Source organism: Crotalus tigris, unplaced genomic scaffold, assembly GCF_016545835.1.
Source record: "Crotalus tigris isolate CLP2741 ecotype Arizona unplaced genomic scaffold, ASM1654583v1 scf7180000017668.6805642782:7212621, whole genome shotgun sequence".
Classification (NCBI taxonomy): domain Eukaryota; kingdom Metazoa; phylum Chordata; class Lepidosauria; order Squamata; family Viperidae; genus Crotalus; species Crotalus tigris.
Window position 1 is genome coordinate 4,509,871 of NW_024096554.1, and position 22,528 is coordinate 4,532,398.

A 22,528-nucleotide genomic window follows, 5' to 3' on the forward strand; every position below is an offset into this window, starting at 1 on the left:
CTTATCTTCTCCTTATACAACACTAAATCATTTGGGACAAACGGACACAAAAAGCCATATGTTTTGTACCTCATAAGAACATAGTTTTTCTCTACCAGAGCTAGTCCAGCCTTCAGTTCCTACGATGGAAAACCAAATGGGAAGAACAAAAGTCAGGGAATGAAATAGATGCTTTATCCTATGATAGTCTTTATCAGTTCCTGCTATTCAGAATTACATTACTCTTTTGTTGGGGGCAAGATGCTGACTTTGTAAACTGCTTAGAGCTGTAAAGCACTATGAAGTGGTATATAAATCTGTGCTAGTGCTAGTGCTTTGCTGATGCTTTGGCTTATATCAAGGATAGGAAAACTAGTATCCTCTAGGTGAAGGGTGTTAAACTGCTGGCCCGCGGGCCAGATGCATCATGCCAAAACCGCGGCCACCCCATTGCTAGTAATGGAGAAAAAGTCATGATATGTCGCAACACGTCATGTGACATTACGAGCTTCACACCCTGGCTCTAGGTGTTTTGGACTTAAAATCCCATCAGCTTCTGGGAGTGTATAGCAAGGCCCTGTGCTGGGAAGGAAGGATAAGGACTTGCTGAGATGAAATTGACCACTTCACATTCCAAAGTGAAGGAGCAGCATTTTTTTTCTCCATTTGGTAAGAAAATATACCAGTAATGTTTTTACCTATTTTAATGAGAATGACCAAAATATTCCTAGACCACACCGGTAATCATGTCCACATAATCCCCACAATTGGTCTGGTGACTTGAAAGCCCTAATTTCTTCTGTATTTTTTTCTCCTATTGGAGAATACCATCCTACACAATTGCTGTCACGCTTGACACTTGCTTTACAGAAAAACATGGGAAATGCAAGTTGTAAATGCCATATGAGCAAAGCTGCTTCCCTTCCAGTGCATACATTGGACAAGGTTTGATATCATTAAATTGTACATATGATTTTAACAGTATCCTTTGAAAGTACATTGTTGTTTTAAATAAACCAATTCTAGCAGTTTCTCAGGACATTCTGTACCTACACAATCTCAGCAACAGTTTTAATTTATGATTTGAGACTGATACAAAAAGTAGCCTAATTAAATGAGTGTTTTTAAAGCTGATGTAAGGTACTGGGATTTTTTTGATATGTACACATGTATCTACTTTAATCACCTTGTTACCTCAAGTGCTAATTAATGCAAGCAGATTTAAACTGTTGTAAACTGTTCTGATCCTTCAAACTAGAATGGGAAAACAAATCTAAACAAATGCCAGCACCGATGTATTACTGTACTTGCAAGATTTTGTCCATATTCATTTACCAGTTTGCCTCCATATATGGAATTTCACAATTCTCTGTGTGTATATGTGTGTGTGTGTTTACAGATTTAACAAGAACAAATGCAGCACTGAACCACTTTTATTGGTTAATCTTTCATTGAAAAACTGCTCTTATTTTATATTCTTCATTAAAATAAAAGTTATATCATGTGATTTATTTTCTTGCCTTATTGTCTTTTTCAAACTTCAGTTACCATAGCAATTGGATGCAACTCGGCATTGCCATGACAACCGCTACCTCAGTTTCAATTCACCATCTGACAGGGTGTCTCTCCTTCCCTCGTTTGCCTCAACTGTCAAAACGAAAGATCCATCCCCAAAGAAAGCTTAAAATCAAATGAATGAAAGTTAAAATAACATAGCACAGTTAAGACAAAACAAAACAAAAGCATGCTACACAGCTAGAGTGAACTGGTCCCTGATTATTGTTGCTGTTTTTTTTTTTACTAGCATAGATCTCACATCACATCATAAGATTTGTGCCAGGATCAGTGAAGGAATGCTATTATATTCATATTCTATTCATATATATACGATGAGTTAATATCCATAAATAGAATCCAGTGCAATGTACTCTATAATAGGGTCAAATCTAAAGAAGTCAGGAATTGCACAGGAGAACCAATGTAGTGCCAGGGTAGGATGCTAGCTTTGGACTTTAATCAAATCCATGCTCTGTCTCAAGGATTATAGATGTCCTTGGTTCAGTCATGAGCTCTTCAGCTTAACCTTTTTCAACATTATCTTAGGGGTTCAAGAGAATGGAATGAAGTAATCCCTCCCCAACTGCAAATTCTAATTATTCTGTATAGGAGCCAATAAGATTGCAGGGGTTGTTTTTTACAGTGACATAAAAAAGGCAAATAATTACTGATTATTTGCTAACAGCTAAAGATCAACACAAAATCAAGCATTAATTCATGCATATGATATATTGCAGACTTGGAGCACAACAGCCCTGGAAGTCTATCAGCCCATTTAAATTGATTTAAGCTGCTCAAGAACATGGTCTGAGCAGTCACTTTAAGTCTGAGTTAACATGTTTACCCTTAGCTGGCTGAGGAATTCCACAAATCTTAAAGTTGTCAAGGTTGCAGACCCCTGCCTTAGGCTATAGAAACATTGTAGACATGAATTTCCTGACACTTAGAACAATTAACCAGTGGTCTGAAATGGTATAGGGTTTCCTACCTGAGCAGGGGGTTGGACTAGATGACCTCCAAGGTCCCTTCCAACATTATTATTATTATTATTATTATTATTATAAATAATGACACAAAAAAGGGGGAAAGGAAAGTGTGGGAAGAATCCAGAGAAAGAAATATTTTGGGGAATATTAGAAAGGCAGAATATATTTCCCCGAAGGAATAATGGAGAAGATCTTAAAAAAGACAGAAACCAGCCCGAGCCCTTCTCCCCCAAGCAGAAACTAGCTTTTAGAAATGCAGATGTGATTATCCTTTCAGAAAGGTTGGAGCCAGGGAGCTAGAAGCTGATGAGATTAGGAAGACAAAGACCCCTAAAATCTACATACCCCACCCCAACTCTAAGGACAGGAAACATAATAGGATTAACCCACCAATTCCAAAAGGGCACACTCATACTCAGGTCAAAGTACATGACACAGGAAATACAAAGCCTCAATCAGGAACAGGAAACAACCTCAAAAGCCAAGAAGGTATAAAAAACTCACCACTCCCAGCAACATGTGGTCAGCTGCTCCAGAGCCTCATGTCTTGTGGTACTGCTCTTCAATAAACTACAACCTTCTTTTTAAAGCAGTCTCCATTTTGTTTATTCCCAGCTTGGACTGGACCCTGATGAAAATTTTTCTTTCAACAAAAGGATAAAACTGCAAATAGCTAATTTTCCTCGGCCTTTCCCTAATTTCTAGGGGACAAAATAAAATTACTTTTCAAATTCCTCTGGAAAAACAACTTTGCTCCATATGCCTGTATTTTCTATCCTCTTCACCTTTCCCTTTCTCTATTTGCAAAGTAGATTTCTCAATTCCAAAATGGCTGAGCTGTTATTCATGGTGAATGAACACTGCATGCCTATTAGGCAAATTTCTATGGAAGGAAACCCTACCAAACTCAATGGGACATATCTGCAGCTATATATATAAAGGCTGTGCTGATGAATATAACTCAAAAGCACCTTCTAAATCTGCATACTATTGGAGACCACCAATGCATTATATTTAATTGCTATTTTAATTTATTTTATTCTTGATTATTAGGATTTAATATTTATTTAATTTAATAAATTAATTGGTGAAATTTTGACCTAAAGTGGTTAAGATAATAACAAGGGACAGTAAATAAGACTGTAACTCTTTCAAATTCAAATCTAAGTTCAACACAGAAATCCTTCATCTTTAGACAAGGTGATATTCTGTCAGCCTTTCATTTAAAACATACATCCAGAAGAAATTAATTTGCTCTCTTAAAAAAAATTTCTCTTGTCAAAATCGCTATCAAATATTTACATAGACATTGGGTATGTCTAGGTTAATGAAGAGAAGGTTAGGGGTGACATGATAGCAGTGTTCCAATATCTCAGGGGTTGCCACAAAGAAGATGGAGTCAAGCTATTCTCCAAAGCATCTCAAGGCAGGACAAGAAACAATGGATGGAAACTAATCAAGGAGAGAAGCAACCTAGAACAAGGAGAAATTTTCTGACAGTTAGAACAATTAATCAGTGGAACTACCTGTCTCCAGAAGCTGTGAATGCTCCAACACTGGAAGATTTTAAGAAGAGACTGGACAACCATTTGTCAGAAATGGTATAGGGTTTCCCTTCCAACTCTATTATTATTGTTGTTGTTGTTATTGTTATTGAATTAAGGAAAAATTGACCATATCTCTACTTCTGAATATTTTTCTTTCCATTATAGTCAGTCAGTTATATTTAATGGTATCTGATAATAACACTGTCATTTTATAGGGTATTTAAAAGCATAAAAATATAGAGTGGTGTTTGTACAAGGCTTAAAACCTGAAAACCAAAAGATTTCATATTTGATGCCTGTCAAAAGATGGTGGCTCTAACAACAATAACCTTATAGTTACAGTATCAGAATTCAGTGTTTTTTTTCCTCAAATAAGTGAGTTCAAGATTCCATCTAAAGCATTCTAATTATTAACTTTGAAGAAAATTTGAGGCACTGCCTAAAAAGTTTAGTAAAATGTATATTTTTATGAATCCCTTTATAACTTTACATTCATGGGTAGACAATCAAAAAGTATAATCTGCCTGTTACTGGGAGGAACAATGGTTTAAGGGGTTATTAGAGCAGTGATGGCAAACCCTTCAGGCTTAGCATGTCAAAATTTTGGAAAATGCCTTACTTGACACTACTGGTATGTCAACCCTGCCCTCTTGCCCCTGAACAAATGTGAAATAATTCTTTATGTATTCAGTTACTTTTAAAAAATACAGTCCAACTATACATATGATCACCACTTACCATCAGGCAGTGTTCTGTTTCTGTGGACAAGTCTCCCTTCACCCTACCTGAGGCAGCTCTGAGTTGCACAAAGCCTTCATTTTTGAATTGGTGGCAGAGAATGCTCTCCCACAGCATCCACAGTCTCTGAAAATCACGCAAAACCATGATCTGTTCTTACATGATTTGGGGGGGGGGCACACAAGAATCTCTGGAGGGTTTGCAGCAGTGCAAGAGTACACATTTTCTCATGCAACCTCCACAGCCTCCAAAAATTGTGCATGAATGGGGCATTTGAGAATAGTTGCTGTCAGCTGACAACACGGGTCATACAGCATGCTAAAATGGCATGCTGCATCACCTTTCACACATGTGTCATAGGTTCGCCTTCACTGCACCAGTGACAAGGGAAGCCTTTATTACTATCACACAAAATCAACAGGAAATAAAACACTACACTTTCAGGCATTTTGCCACCAAATCCGGTAGTAAGAGAATCTTAAGTGATTCCAAGATCTGCAGAAAAGAGTTCAGAAGCTGTGGTTTGCCAGTCATATTTTATGTTGTCTAAAACATGACTCTCAAAAGAAATACAAGAACTTAAGTGATGTATATATTTTAATATAAAGGAAAAACAATTTGAGATATTCAGTTCAATCGCTTTTGGGGAAATTATAATGTTTAATCAAATGATGGAACAAAATTAGGCTACCTTATATTTTTATATAGCAAGGTAGACAATATTTACCAATGAAATAGAATTCTGCCCCAAAGATAATCACCATGCATGATCTGATATAGAAAAGATTTATTCTTAATTGTTATGTTATACTATCCACCCACAGGCTAAATTCCATATTACGCTAAGCCATAGCTTGTTATACAAACCATCATGGTCTGACTCACACATAACATATACTCACCTCACACATATGCTAAGCATAAAGCATGTGAACAATAACTATATTCACAACTTCTAAACTTAACTAACAATTCACATGCATTAGCACTATGTCTCGAATTGCAGGTTACTGTGAATGGAAAGCCCATTTGTAATTCTTGGTAGGGAATCCTATATCTTCCTTGGGCCTCAATGCACAAATTCCATTGATTGTTTTCTTCTAAGAGCAGCCACAAAAATGCACACTCCGCTTGAAGTGCATAGTCCTAAGGAACCTTTCTTGAGTGGATCACTTTTTTTGTGTAACAGGGACATTATTATGGGCCCAGAATTACTGATGCCTAGTTGCAAATCAATACGTGTGTCTTTGATGACTAGGAAAGTCTATGCTGCGAAGTACTTGCCCCAACCCCCGAAGAATTGGGAGATTTCATAAATCTGAATTCTGCACACAATGATACAGGATTGTGGCATCAATAAAATCAACTGGGCAGACTCATTACTACCATATAATTATTCAGTTGGATATATTTCTAACATTTCTATAAAAGAAGCTTATACACTTTCACTAGTAACAGCATTGCGGGATTTGCGCCCCCCCACCCCCAGTCTAAACCACATGGTCCTGGCAAAAACCCTGCACTGCTGATGTATAATTCAGTAAAGCATCCAGTGCTCTCTGCTTAGCCTTTAGGAGGCCAGCATATTTGTTCTAGGCTATCATTGTGTTTAAATACGATTAATAGAAGATAAATTGAGTAGATATGGTTGGTTTGCACTTTCCATCTTATATCCTAACCCAATTGTAACTTTCCAAGTGACCATGTAAATAAAGTCAAAACAGGAGGCCTGGCCACTGATAGCTGCTTGGATGATAGAAAACTGAGAAGACGAGAGGTTGAAAGTCTCCAATTTTACTCTGTCTACAAAGGATCTTTTTTTCAGCTGACAATGATGCTTGATAGCAAAAGCAGAAATAATGTAATGATCGTTCCATTTATTAATAGCGAAGCACAGTTCCTTATATGCTACTAAATCTGCCTTTTTGGCCCAAAATGCACAGATAAACTTGCTGGCTCCCTGGGGAACAAGCATCTATTGTCTCATATTTCCATCCAATATCACTATCTATTTACGCTAGAAAGCAAAACAGCACAGGATGCTGATATAATTACACATTTACCAAGCAAATATGCAGGACTGAATCACCACTTCCTAGATATTTTTAGCCTTGTTACCTAGTCAAAGGGATTTAGATGAAGCACCCCATTTCTCCTCCTGTCTACAACCTTCAATCACTTTTCTTCCAATTCATCAATGTTAAGAAATTTTGGCACAATCGGCAAAATGAAGAAGTAAAGCTTTTCCTAAGCCAGATAAGTAACATCATTTATTTGGAAGACAGCTTTTTTTGGCATGCCAATACCTACTTTTCAAAAGGTGGTGAAACTTGCTGTCTTTGGGTGAAAGGTTTGAGGTTTTTAAGGCATCAGTGGAACCTTAAGGTCCTACAATATGTAAGCATCAATCATATACAATCATGCTTCATTAAACATTCACTTTGATGGACCTTCGAGGGCCCCAAAAGGGATGCTGATGAGCAACCTTCAACTTCAGGGCATACTATTTGTACTCTTAATACCTTATCAAACTTGAAATTATTTGTTAAATATTAGAATACCTCCTCATGGGGTATTTCTGTAATATAAGATTGCCAGGAATGAAAGATCCTTCCAGTTTCTCCCTGACATCCAGCTATCTAACCACTGAAGTATTTTGCATGCTGGGGAACAGTATCTTATGCTATCGGTGGAAGTAATAATCTAATCAGTTTTATTCTGCTGATTGCGGAAACTGGCCTTTCTAAAACCAATGATATTGCCTAAAAAGGAAAGACTCAAGAGATGGTTGAGATACCAACACACAAGTTGTCAAGAGGGGGTTAAAAGATACTAAAGCTGATTCTTTCACTGTACAATTAAAAAAGAGAAAATAAGTAGGCATTGCTGCATTATCTGATAATGATATGTAATTACAATGCTTTTTCATTAGAACATTGGTAAAGTTAGCTGTATCCTAAGTCATCCCAGTGAACTGACAGATAGGCAGCCTTGCCCAATAGGAATCTATGGCAGTGGAATTCTAAACATAGGTTAATGTCAAAATCTGCAAGATTTATATTAATCTATGCATAGGAACTGTGATCCACACTCAGCTACTGGAATGAGGGGGGGGGGGGAAAGGTAGCATACTTTTTCCTAAGCTCCAACTTCAGTTCCTTCTATAACAATTGAAATGTATTTCCTTTTTTGTACTAAACCATATCTTTACCTGACAACCATTAATTTGGCTTCTTACTGCATTTGATGCTAATCTGTCTGCTTTTTCACACTTCTGTGCAACTTCCTCCCATGAATGTCTCAATGGGTGGCTTTCTCAGCTACTCAGCTAGACTGTTCAAAATATAAATTATCTTATAATAAAATCTTTCCAACTCTATTACACCTCAAGATTCCCAAGCTGGGATGTCGGGTTTTTAGCTTGCAGGATAGGTGATATTTGTGTTTCCTGTAAGGGCTCACTGAGCTATCTTGTTCCCATCGTTTATTACTCTCAGGTCAGACTTGTTTTTAAGGGCCAGGAAACAGAATTTGTAATTTTTGAAGTTTTATTTTAAAAATAAAGTACAGATACTTCTTTAAAATATCTGCCTCTGCTTTCTGCCGCCATGCAGCACATCTGGATCGCCTGCCTTCCCCCCCCCCTCGCCTCCGCTTGCACAGTAATGGAGGAGGTCTACCATGGGCATGGAACAGGGCCATGGTGGTGAACCTATGGCACACGTGCCACAGGTGGCACTCAGAGCCCTCTCTGTGGGCACACGCACCGTCACCCCAGTCCTAGGCCTTCAGCTGGGTTTTACAAAACCTTTTCGCTTTAGGCCTCCGCCGCCATGTGCAAAAAAAAAAAAAAGATTTAATCAATCAATCAATTTCAACTTCTCGCGGGAAAAAATGATCTTGCAAAGTTGGAATTGATTGATTGAACTTTTTAGTCCCACCCAGACTGCTGTTATCACCGAAGCTATGCCCACCCAATGGGTCATGCCCACCCAACGGGCCACGTCCACCTGGCACCCAATGATACATAAGTGGGTTTTGGGTTGCAGTTTGGGCACTCGGTCTCTAAAAGGTTTGCCATCACTGGAACAGGGCATCAGCTTCAGTCGGTGCTTTGGAGAACCTCCTTCATCATCCTGAGGAGCGTGAGGGCAGCAAGACCTGAACAGCTGAAGGGAGGAGCCGAGAGAGAAAACTTCAGCATTGGATTGAAAAAATCTTGGAAAAACAAGAGACAGGAAGGCCAAGAGTGGAGACTCACATTTATCATAACCAGTCTACCAAATTCAACAAAGAATTAGGTATCGGTTCTACCGAACTGGTGTGAACCAGCTGAATCCCATCACTGACTGGAATGCAGAATCTATCCACAAACTTTCAGCATTAACTATTAGTAACAAATGAAGGGGGATAACAAATAACTAGTAACAAATGAAATAACTTGAGCAGGAGGCTGGATTAGAAGACCTCCAAGGTCCCTTCCAGCTCTATTCTGATTGATTGATTGAATATTAATATTGCTTAACCTGGGTAAAGTACCCTGTCCCATTGTGGGCATGCTGGAAGATAAGAAGGAAAGGAACAAATAAAATTGTTTGAGCAGAATGCTTCAGGATAGATAGAGAATAATGGGAGCAGACTTCTAGCTCCAAAGCCTTTTAGGAACGATTGCATTTGGCATTTAACCTCTGGAACTAAACATCTCAGATTTAAAAGATAATAGCTACAGTATCGGGATTTTAATTAGAATTAGTTTTAATGGGTGGCATCCACCAAATTTTCCCCAAATGTAATTGATTATGCTTCGGATTATTATCTAGGAAAGAATTGTTTGAAAAACAGCTTGGTCAAGCTCCCCTCCCCATATGATTAGTGCCTGTAAGACAAAAGCAAACACAGGCACAAATGATAATACAACATTTTTCTAGTGTCTTCCACCCAATAGAAATATATGAATAATTATGTAGCAAATCAGATTTGTTTACTGTATATGATTACGTGATGTTAATGCTGTTGAGTGATCTCAGAACCAAATTCCAAAACACCTGGTCCAAATTCCAACACTAGCCTCACAACCTGTTCTTCAGTTGGCAGGTAAGGCCTTAATACCGGTATGAGGCCATACTTAATTAAAATTAATTAAGTTACTTAAAATGCCATATTTTGGAACCTGAATTCTGACTGATTATTGCCTCTGGAATGTACTTCCTTAACCAACTTGAACCAAATTATTTGACCTATTGACCGTTTGAGATTTTGCCCATATGGCCCTTTAGCCTCTTGCCCTGAAAACAAAGACCTTTATTAATACTTGTCAGCTTTGTAGACCAGACAGGAAACGCAAGCAGATGAGCTAATTCTACTGTATTGTTTTTGTTTATTTATTAAATCAAATTTATTTGTTAAATTTATGTGCCACCCATCTCACTCCTGAAGCGACTCTGGTGGCTAAATTAACATCATAAGGCTACATTAATAGAATCTTGGAATCCCTTCTTTTTCTGTCCATTATGATGCTGCAGGCTATGCCCTCTTATTTGATTATTCCCTAGGCAGAATCTCTTGGCCCATTTCTCAAAGTCTTTCTTACATACCATTAGAATCCTAGAACTTGATTGTTTGAAGGGAAGCTTTGGCTATAGCCCCTATCTTAGTAAATATTTAATATGTTAATACAAGAATAATTTGAAGCTTCTGTCTATGAACATTTTCTGATTCATTAGCCACTAAAAAAAGAGAGGATGGATACTGTTCACTGAAGTTAGATTATGAAACACAAATCCTTTTTAATTAAGACACAGGATGACATTTAAGTAGAGAATAAAGTTTTATATTGACACAAGACATAAGGAGGTCAGAGTCTCAGAGCCCCTTATGAGTACTTATGGGATGACTAACTCATTTAGTATTTTATTTGGATTTCATTCAATTTTTTATTCCTAGGGACTTTTAATGCGGTGAGATGGCAGACTTTGCACCTTCATATATGTATGTGTGTGTGTGTGTGTGTGTGTGTGTGTGTGTGTATTATCCCTTTCTTTTTGAGAAGTAGTAGACAGCCAGTAAAATAAACATGATCAACAAAGACTATTTACACTTGATAACTAAAAGTGATCCAGAGAAAGCATTCTTGCTAATGAAGAAGAACTGGGAACAATTAAAATAAGAGCTTCCAATGTACACCATAAGATAAGAAGAATGCATTGCTATTAATAACGCAGAAAAGTAACAAATCTCTTCAATAATGTACAAACTGAAGATGACTAATACCTTGGCAACTTCTTGGCAATGAGGCACATTAAGTTAATAAATAGTAGGCACCCCATAAGAGCCGCATGGGTGATTTTTTTGGCAAGTGAATATGAAATGCATATGTCTGTGTATTTCATCAAGCAGAATATAGAATCAGGAATCATGATGCCATATTTCATGACTAAAAGAATATATTTGAAATCTTTATCCAATTCTAGGAACATGAGATGAGCTCATAGGTCTAAAGATGTAACATAGTATAGGAAATTTGGCAACTTTGAACTAATTTTCATTTTTGAAACTTCAAGCTTAAAAACGTTTCACACTATTATTTCTAAATACCTTTGCATTTAAGGACAATAACATGAAACATTTTCAAAATGATGATTTAAGAGCAAAAGCATACCAAGGGACCTTTAGAATTCTATATTAGGAGGTGCTTCACAAAATTCACAATTAAAGGTATTCTGTGACTCAAAGCTTTGATAATTTGTTGCTTGTTGTGATTCTATACCAAGATATTATATAAATAAATAAATAAGAAGTCATTGGTGTAACACTTTTTCTCCCTTTATACACTTTGCTTTATGGGGAAAAATCTATATTTTTATTTATATTTTCATTTAAAGAATCTTAAATTCTTAAAATTTTTAAAGAATTACTATACAGATCAAGTTCAGAGAATTTATTGGATATGTATATTGGTCTGTAAATAATAGCATGCAAAAGTGTTTATTCATTCAACTTTAAAAAACTAAATTTAACCAATTTAAACAAGCTTGAATAACTTTTTTGCACTAAGCATGGTAGCCTCTATTCAATATTTTATGGCCCAACAAGCTAAACACCTAAACACTTCAGTTGATCTTTATAACCTGCTAAATACTAAAAGCACTTGAAAATTCTGCACCTCTGCAGGGAATACTCCTAAACTGCTATTATTCCGTTGTTTTTTACCATATACCCCACAATAAAAAAGGGACTAATATGTAAATCTTGTTCATTTCTCTGGAATTTCTATAGGAAATATAAATCCCAGAGGATAATGCAAAACCAAATTATAGGTGGGTAGGCTGTAGAGAATGCAAAGCCATAAGGAAGAATTTAATATTTGAATTGTTCATTGTAATACGGTATAATAAATCCCCATCATAATGGAAAAGTAGCCTTGAGATGGCTTTTAATAAATTCAAAATGGGATAGAAATTCTATAACAATAAACAAAGTAAAGAGAGCTGCTTTGATAGGCTGTTTCTTCTAGGAGACACATTCACTCACATACAAACATAAGAAAAGGGTGGAAAGACTAGAAACAATTATAATAGTCATGTGTTGCAATTTCACCATTATTTCTGACAGTTTCCAAGATTCTGCCAACTAGTACCAATCAAGACTTGGTGCTAGCAAGATTCTTTTATTAAACCCAGTTGCAGAGCTCCATTGACAGACAGACAGACAGACAGACAGACAGACAGACAAAAAACCCTGTCTTCAAGGCAAACCCTGTCAGCTCCCAAGCCAGCTATTATGATCTGTATTGTAATCAAAAAACAAAGAGAAATTCTTCATAGGTCTCTAGACTTATTTTATAGTCTCTGGAGCAACTTTATGGAAATAGATTTTTCTATTAATTCTCAGAAACTTTAACCGCTACAACTCTAAAATGGGCCCACAAGACGGCTATTCGTGTCTCCAGCTATATTAAGGCTACTGGATAGCACACAAGAGGAATTGCTAGAGCAAGAATGCAAAATTAGATTGGCAGATTTCTTGAATAGGCAACAGTCCAGTCTCCTTATATGTATAACAAGATCTAAAAGTAAAAACTCCTTTGTGTCCAGCTCTACTCTTAGTGACTATCTGGATACAACCATATAGTTTTCTTGGTAACAGTACACAACAGGAGAGGCTTCATATTACATGCCAATTGTGCAGAGCAATGTTATTTATTTTCTGATGTCCTTGAAGAGGCATATCTGTCCATATATCTATCTTGCTCACTTGGTTACATTACCACTAAAAATGTTAAGTAAGTAATGGGAGAGATGAAGATCTACTCCACACATACTTTTTTGAAACTATGAGAAAGAAATGTCTGCCAAAAAGTTCAAGCACTTACAGCAGAAGGCATCTCTTGCCTATTGTGTGTTCTCATATGTTTGTTGCAAGGCCCTACTTATTACATTGTCTTATCAAGAAAAATAGAACTATGTTTTGAATGTTAAAATACTCCACAGATGATTCTTATCCAAGTCTTTGATATTTCTGAATGAGGCATTAATTTCCTTGTCATGAAAAACTACCTAAGAAAAGCAGATACAGGAAAATCACATTGACAGAACAAGTATGATATGTATGTTACAACAAGTTGCCACCTGTCAACATCCTCAATTGGTCAAGATTCTATCACTCTTTACAATCATATTTCCTCATAACTAAAAAGAACTCAAGATAGGGCTGAGAAGATAAAGTGCAACTAACAGGACAGGACAGGAACAACCCTGAATAGTTCTTGCTGAATTCCACAGAGAGTGGAATTTGACACACCTTGAAGAGGTAACAAAATTACTCATTGCTCACAATATGATAGTCATTTCATCTTAGCAATGTGTCAAAATATAATTCTTTTATTTTCTTCTATGTATGAATGGCTGCCATTCATACAAGGGCAGAATACAAATCCTGTAGGAAGGACTTACTTGTGGTGGAAATATGATCTACTTTTTCCCTTTGTACCGGGTAATCTATTCCCTACTCACAGAGGCTTTCATTATGAAGTAAATGCACCTGCATAAGCATAGAAATCCTTACTACAACATAACAGAAGTTTGTATAATATTCGAGCCACACACAGATAGCTAAAAAGAATAAAACTCTCTAAGGGGCTGTATCAAACCAGATGCATGGTCCTGGGTGGGGCTGCAAAGATAATACCAGAGAAGTCTGATGCAGTTCCATTGCAAAAATCACACCCCTTTGGTACTCATTTGGAATTCAATTTCACTATTTTCTATTTCTTTCTTCATAATAAGTATATTCCAGATTACAATAGTTACCTTATGTAAAAATGGGGGAGAGAGAGAGAGAGAGAGAGAGAGATTGAGAGAGAGAGAGAGAGAGAGAGAGAGAGAGAGAGAGAGAGAGAGAGAGAGAGAGAGAGAGAGAGAGAGAGAGAGAGAGGAGCTCACCCTGAATGTTTATACAAATAATGGGCATTGCCTGATCGTGAGAGGCTAACGTCAGGAGCTATCCATGGTGCTGAACAGGGTGTTTATTAGAAATCCATTAAAAGTCCTCGGTGCCTTCCTTAGTCCTGATTGTGATACTTTTTTTTTTATTTCTTTTTTTTTTTATTAAAAAGTTTTATAAGTTTTACAAAAAGAACAAAACCATACAAAGACAAAAAACAACATATACAAAAAAACCTAAACATTACGTAACAAAACCCCCTTTACCCACCCCCCACCCAAACATCCCCCCTTCCCCCCCCCCAGAGCTTCCCAGAGCAGAATATAGGCTTAATTAAAAAACAATTAAAAATTATATTTATAAAAAAGGAAAATATAACATTAAAACATATATATATATAAAAATGAAGATTATAAAAAGGCTATATAATATTTTTTTATATCCAGTTTAAATTGTATAAATTTTATCCACTTATCCCAAACAGCAAGAAATTTCTCTTGCGTTTGTTCCTTTAAAAAAGCCGAAATCTTTGCCATTTCCGCCAAATGAGACACTTTAAGAAACCATTCCTGCAATGTAGGCAAAGATTCCTTCTTCCAAAATTGTCCTACTAACAGCCTCGCAGCTGTAATCAAATTTAACATCAATATAACCTCCTTTGTATCACAATCAGTAACTATACCCAACAAAAATAATTGCGGAGTAAATTTTACCCTCCTTCTAAAAATTCTCTGGATATTCCACCATATCTTAATCCAAAATGCTTTTATCTCTCTGCACGACCACCAAATGTGATAATAAGTAGCATCCATGACTTTTACTTGGCAATTTGCTTGTTCAATTCAATATGGAGAAAAAAGGAGGCTACTTCTATCTATAATGAAAGCTGACCTTCTCTAGTGGTGGTATGGGTGTGCTAAATAAGTAAATGAAAGGACCTGTTTGCCAGAATTACTAGAAGTTGGAACTGGCAATATGAAAGCCTGGCAAGGAAGAACAGTGGGTGTGGGTTGGCTTGAAGTAATTAAGTTGTGCTATGCATCAATGTCTCTTGCTTTAGATTCCCAAAGGATAGAGGAAGGATGTTTTCATTAGTTGACAAGTTACCTACATATAGCAAGGGTAATATATACAGCCATGCTTAGATTTAATTCCTAATTGTTTTAGACTAGATTACAGGGCATGATTTCTGTTGCCCAGATTTCTGAGGATCAGGGCAATGATCTGGACACAGTGATTTGGGTGGGGTGTAATGTTTTGATAGCATAGCCATTATCTTTATTATTTACATTTAAAAGACATCTTAATTAAATTTAAGTTTATTTTTAGGAAGATGATGCATGGCACATTGGTATTAGGATGAACTATTTATTCCATAAAGACTAAAGAAGTAAATATGGTTCAATGTTGCTATCTATAATATAGGATGGAAGAGGTTGTTTATGAAAAACAAGGGATCCATAATTTCCTGTGTCCATATCTTAAATGATAAGACAATTTATAAAACTGGATCAACTTCTCTGGTCTTAATTAAGCTTTTTTTTTTGCAAGTGTTCTGTGCAAGTTGAAAGCTTGTCTACATTTGCATAATGTCAAAATCAGTTCAGTCAAAACTACTGCAGTGCTCATTTAGCATGCATTTGTTATACCTGATAATATATCAAAATGTTTTACTAACTTTGGTAGTGAAGTCCCGAAAACCTTTCCATATAATATGAAAAACGGAGTTTATGAGAAACATGGCTTTGCAAAGAAAGAATGATTAAATATGAACTCAAATTCCCCTTTGCTCAGTCATCACTTTCCTATCAAACTATGTCTTTAGGTGTTGGAGAAGTTTTAGTTTCTAGAGTTGGCCACATCACTTGCACTCTCTTCTCAATTCTTTCAGTCAACAATCTGGGCTGCAGTCCTTTTAAAGCCAAATCAACTTGTTCGTTCGTTGCATATCAGCCCAGGCAAAGAACTGAAGCAGTGTGGCAAGAAATATAGGTTAGAGCAGCAGAGAGAGAGAAAAAAAATGCAAGCATTCTTAAATAAATCAAGAGAATGGAAAGGGTGAGTGGGGGCATGCATGCACTTCATGTCCCTTTCCAAGTGATCCAGCTACAGAATGAAAGAGGATCTTGGAGCTTACCTTTGCCCATGTTTCAGCAAGTGGCATTAATAGTACAACGTATACTAAGAGCTGGGAAAAGGCATGAGGGGAAAGGATATGGCCAGTCGATGAGCTTCTTGGCATATTTCCTGACAATGTTATCTTCCCCAAAGATGAAGAGAGATCTGTTGACTGTGAAGCAATTCTGGCGGACAGGTATGGGATTGTACAATGCCATCGTCCTGGCCCGTTGAGCTTTAGTTTGCTTATATGCTCCTGGGGTTCCCCCTGAAGTAGCAGGGGCTCCCTGGCGGTTCCTGTTCTGTTCCATGGCTGCATCTCCAGATCCCAGCCTGCCAGCCATTGCCTCACCGAAGCGAGCCATCCTGGAAGGAAAAGAGAGAGGTGATCCAATCGAGGCCCCCTCCTTTCCACAAAGTGGCAAGCAGCAAGAAAGGTGTGCGTGCGCATGTGTTGGAGGGGGTAGTGTTCCCAAGATAGCACCCCCCTTTTGTTTGCTTCTCGGTGATGCTTTCAGAGCCACGCGTTGAATGACTCCTCCATTCCTCTGGAACCAACGGTTAATAGCCCCTTAATGCAAAACACAAAGCATTCAAAAGAGGGAAAAAAAAGGAGGGAGGTGGGTGACAGTCTCCACCAAGAAATCAGTCAAACCTAGGAGCAAAAGCCATAGTAAATTTTTTTATGAAAATGGTTAAATGTGTGTGTGTGTGTGTGTGTGTGTGTGTGTGTGTGTGCGCGCGCGCGCTGAGAGGAGAGCTCAGGTTCTGTCCCTTTTTACATGGAGCTCTCTGCACTGAGGCTGAGCTTTAAATCAGACACGTTCTTCTCCTCCTCCTTTTCCTCCTCCTCCTCCTCCTGGCTTTGTGTAGAGGAAAAAAAATAGGGGTTGTCCTTTACTCCGGCCACCTTTCTCAGACCCCCCCCCAAAGGGTCTAGTCCAGGAGGAATTGGAGGGGCTGTCTAAATCGGATGGGGAAGGGTTGCAAGGCAAGCCTTTCCATCCGCCTGTCAGGAAGAAGGAGGGGGGGGGAAAGCCCTGCAGTTGGGCAAACGTGGGCAAGAAGAGGTGGAGAAACAGGTTGCAGTCCCCTCCAATCTAGTTAGAAAGCAAAGTGTTTAACTTCCTCGCAATCGGCTCCATCTTCCCCTTTGAAAGGAGAAGCATTATCTTATCCCCCCCCTCCATGAGGAGTGGGGAAGAACTACCCACCTCGCTCTCCCACACACATACCTTTTGTGAGAGAATTAATACAATTATATGGAGGGGGAGTGCTAACAATGGCTTTTGACTAAGCTTCTGCGCTGCTCAATTCCCTCTCTCTCTTACACACACACACACACACACACACACACAGAGAGAGAGAGAGAGAGAGAGAGAGAGAGAGAGAGAGAGAGAGAGAGAGAGAGAGAGAGAGAGAGAGAGATTCACAGCTTCTGTTTAGCAACCAGATTAGATTTTCTCAGGGAAGATGAGGAAAGAGGGAGGGGTCTATTCAGGAACAAAGAGGCTGCCTTGTAGACCTGCATAGGAGCAGAGGCTTACTGAGTAGAAAGAAATAAGCCCTGCTTGATCGCTGCTTCTCACTTGCTCATTTAAAGAAGCAAGAACTGATTTCCATCTCTTTTTCACTGCTCTCTGCAATCTCTGTTTCTTTATTTAAGGCAAGCCATTTAGATGGGGAATGGATCACAAAGTGGGATTTATGCAGCGCTGCTATCTCCCAATAAGTACCACATTCTGCACAATTTAGCATATCCTCCTTAATGAACTGACAGATGTTAATACTTGATCAAAAATGCACCTAAGGGCATAGGATGCCCCCTGCATCCTTCATACTGGTATAAAACGAGCATAAAAAAAAACCAACGGGTCTGAAACATGTCCGTGTTCTTCATTACAAGTAGTCCTTGATTTACAACCATCCATTTAGTGATCGTTCAAAGCTGCTCCTGATAAGCAAAGTCAATGGGGGAAGCAGGATTCGCTTAACAACTGCAGAGATTTTCTTAACAACCATGGCAAAAAAGGGGGTCTCAAGGTGGCATAATGACTCACTTAACAACTGCCTTGCTTAGCGATGGAATTCTGATCCCAATTGTGGGAGTCAAGGACTACCTATATTTCTTAAACAGTCGCAATACTTCTGAAATGGAAAAGTTCAAACATAATAGATTAAACTCCTTTCCACATCTTGACACCTTCCCTTTCTAGAATATATCTTGATTTCATCAGTGCTGGAAAGAAATTTATCTTCAGCCAAAAGTTTCTGAGGAAATCTGCCCCTAGATATCTCTCAGGGAAAAAATACCTTGGCATATACTGAGGCAGTTATAAAATTTGTTGGACTGTGGGCTAGGGCTTGGCATCTAAACTTCTGGGATGATTATCTCAATACAGTTTTCAGATTTAAATGTGGTGTTCTTCAGTGCTATGTTTCTAACAAGGAAATGAATGTTAAAAGCCTAAGATTATTTCTTTTTTTCTTAAAAGAAAAAAAAAACCTTTTTTATTCCTTTTCTGTTTTTGCATAATTTATTTTACGACAGAAGAGAATAATGTAGTGCATATCTATGTATCTTTTGCTGTAATCCAGAACCATTTTTCTTATTAAAGGAAGAGGAAAGCTTTCATTTGTTGAAGAATAACAACATGCATTTATGTAGGAATTTCGATGGCACATACAGTATATTGTTTAAGCAACTCTCATATAATAAGTTTTCTATGCTCATATAGCTAGTCCTTGCTTAATGAACAAATGTTTTACAAAAAAAACCCTATTGTTCAAAATTAGGATGGCACTTCCAGGCACTCTTCTCAACCCATGCCAACCCCTCCCACACACACACTCCCTCATACACATCCCCAACCCCCCCCCACTGCTCTGCCCACTGCGTTCCCATCCCAACCTGAACTCTTGCACACACATATGCACCCTCCCCAACCCATACGGCATCTCTCATGCAACCCCACATACCATTCCCAATCTGCTCAGCATGCTCCCTCCCCCACCATAAAGGAGCCACTTACCTGTCTGCTGCTCTTTGTCTTGCAACTTTTTGCTTTCTTCCTTCTCCCTGCAGGCTTCCCATAAGCAAAGTAAATGGGGAAGCCAGCAGGAATTCAAGGGAGGGAGGAAGTACTGTTTACAGTGCTCCTTGCCAGCTTTCCATAAGGAAACTCAATGAGGAATTTAGCAGGAAGTCAGAAGTCATTCCAGCTCCTGTTGCTTTTTTGCCCACCTATGGTCTTTCTGTTTCTCTGCTTAGTTAAGGAAATATCTCTGAAAGGATGACCCAAAGGGACATGAGTTGCTTAGTGTACAATAATTCCATATAGTGACAAATGATAGTTATTCATATAGATCAGCGGTTCTTAACCTGTGGGTCACGACCCCTTTGGGGGTTGAATGATCGTTTCACAGGGGTCGCCTAAGACCAGGGCTTTTTTTCCTCATAAAATGATCAGAACAGCATTCCGGCACCTTTTTTGATGGATTTTTTCAACTTTTCCATGAGCTGTGCTACTCCCTCTATTCTATTGGCTTTTGAAAGCCAATAGGAATTGTCCAGACCTGGTCATTAATGGCTGTCTCTGCACTGCTGAACATGCCAAAAGACCCAGCCAGCAAACGTTGCATATGCAAGATGTCTGCAGCAAAGGCGAGTTTGCAAGGACTTTGCGCCCCTCCCTGCTGAGCAACTACGCCATCTCCTACTTGTAAGTAAAAGAAGATGGGAGGCGGGGAGCAGCACTTAATTCTGCCCTGCCGAAAAAGCGGACTCCATGTGCACTCCTGCCTCATACTCACCTGTGTCAGCCAGGCTCTCCATGTCACGCTGCAGCATGGAGAGCCTGGCACTGAAGCACGGAAAACATGTGCACGCCTGTGTCATGCTCACCTTGTGCTCACCTCATGAGCCATCAGTGTGCAATGCTGCTGCTGCTGTGGGAGCTGCGGAGCTCGCTTGACACAGCGGAGCTGCGTGGGAAAGGCGGTGGCGGAGGTGGTGCTGGTGGGACAGCGGCGGGCGTTGGGTGCGAAGGTGGTGCGCGTGGGGCACGGTGGGTGACTGACCTTCCTTGGGCCGGGCCAACTGGTGGCCTAGCTGGTGCTGGACCTGCGCTGCCGCTGCCTCACCCTGTGTGCCTACATGGGCACCCTGGAGCGCCTGGCTCGCAACGCCTGCTGCCGCCTTGGCCTGCCTGCCATCTGCACCCTCCCGCCACCCCACACTGGCGTCTGGCTTGGTGACTGCAAGCTCTGCGCCATTGGTGTGCATTGTGGCTGGACCTGCGCTGCCACTACCTCACCATGTGTGCCTACATGGCCACCCTGGAGTGTCTGGCCCATGATGCTTGCCACCGCCTCGGCCTTCCTGCAGCTCTCACCCACCTGCCGCCCTGCACTGGCATATGGCTCAACAACTGCAAGCTCTGCACCATCAGTATGGTGTGCAGCTGGTGCTGTGGGAGCTGCAGGGCCCGCTCTACATGGCGGGGCTATGCGGGGTGGGTGGCGGGGCAGCGGCCCTGGCGGGGTGGCTGCAGGCAGGGTATGGGGTGGGAGTGGCTGGACCATAAGGCAGTCTATGGTGAGAAGATGCCACCAACAGCACAAATAAGGCCTTATGCTGGAAGTGGAGACATCAAAAAGATCAACAGGAGGATCAGAATGAAGTGGAGAGAGTGCAAAGGCTTGTAAATGTCTTATTTTCCATTACATAGTCTAATACAATGGTGGTGAACCTATGGCACGTGTGCCAGAGGCAGCACTCAGAGCTCTCTCTGTGGGCATGCGCACCATGCCCTGGAGATGGCAACTGTCCCTCTTCAACCAGCCGCCTGCTAACTCACCGAGCTCCCACATGGCCAGATGCATCCCAGCATGGCTGTTTTCCCTCCCCCCAATCCCATCCCTCCTTTTCCTGGGCACAATCCACTGCATCGCCTCCTCAGCTGTTGGCCAGTCATCCAGCTCAGAGGCAGCTTCTCTGAACTGCTGCTGGTGGGCTGGAGAGCCCCAGAAGGGGCCGGCAGGCTGTGGCTGCTGATGGACACTGTCGACCCCATGCGCTTGCTGGCCTCTGTGTGCGGGGGCCAATGGTGTCAGGCAGCAGCCACTCCGGCCCCTGCCTCACCTTGCCCCGTGACAATGGCACCCCGCTCTGCCTCGCCTTGCCTCGTCTTGCCTCGCCTCACCCTGAGGATGAGCCTCCTGCCCACTGCCCTACCTGCCAGAGACTCCCCTGGATCTCCCCTAACCCTTCCCAGTCCTCATAAGCATCTGCCCCCATGAGCATCATTGAGGTGACCACACCCACCTTGGCCACACCCACCAGTCTGCCATGACCAGAGCCATGGCCATCCAGTGGGTCATGCCCACTTGGCACCCGGAGATAAATAAATGGGTTTTGGGTTGCAGTTTGGGTACTCGGGCTCTAAAAGGTTCGCCATCACTGTCTAATACTTTTAACCTAATGACCATCCTTACAGTATATCTGTGATAGCAAATTCTATAGTTCAGCTGTGCACTGTTTGAAAAGGATTTGTGTTTACCTACTCTGAATCTTCCATGAGAAAGCCTGCTTGGTGTAGAGATTAAGGCATCAGATAGAAACCAAGAGCCTGTGAATTCTAATCCCTTTTTAGGCACAAAGCCAGCTGGTGACTTGGGCCAGTCAGTCTCTCTCAGCCCTAGAGAGGAGGCAATGGCAAACCATTTCAAGAAACCTTGGCAAGAAAACTGCAGAGCCTAATCTAGTCATTCACCAGGAGCCAATGACAGATGGAAGACACACACACACACACACACACATTCACAAATCTTTCATGGTTTAATTAGATAATCTCACGTTTCTTCCATTATAAAAGACAAAAACATCTTTTTCTCCATTCTCTCCACATATTATTTTATCAGTCTCTGTTATGTACCCACTTCACACTCTTTTTCTAAACTAAAAAGTCCAAGCATTAGGGCTTCCTCATTACAATGTTTTCTAGTCTCCTGATGAACTTTGTTTTCCTTACTTGCACATTTTTGCTGGTTTACAACCATACAGAATATTCTACAAAAAGTCAAAACATAGAGTTATGATATAGACATTAAGATATCCACTATGACCACAAAAGCCTTTCTTGAGCAGCTGAGCCTCCACTA

At 39.9% G+C, this 22,528-nt stretch overlaps 1 protein-coding gene across 1 annotated transcript in view; it reads right to left on the bottom strand.

Moving 5' to 3' along the window:
- CACNA1E (calcium voltage-gated channel subunit alpha1 E) overlaps positions 1 to 17,014 on the bottom strand; it is a 253,324-nt gene extending 236,310 nt beyond the window's left edge. Inside the window, exon 1 of the mRNA XM_039337124.1 lies at positions 16,466 to 17,014. Within this exon, the coding sequence (XP_039193058.1) occupies positions 16,466 to 16,731 (266 nt within the window). The 5' untranslated portion in view covers positions 16,732 to 17,014. The remainder of the gene's footprint in view (positions 1 to 16,465) is intronic.
- Between the last annotated feature and the right edge of the window lie 5,514 nt (positions 17,015 to 22,528).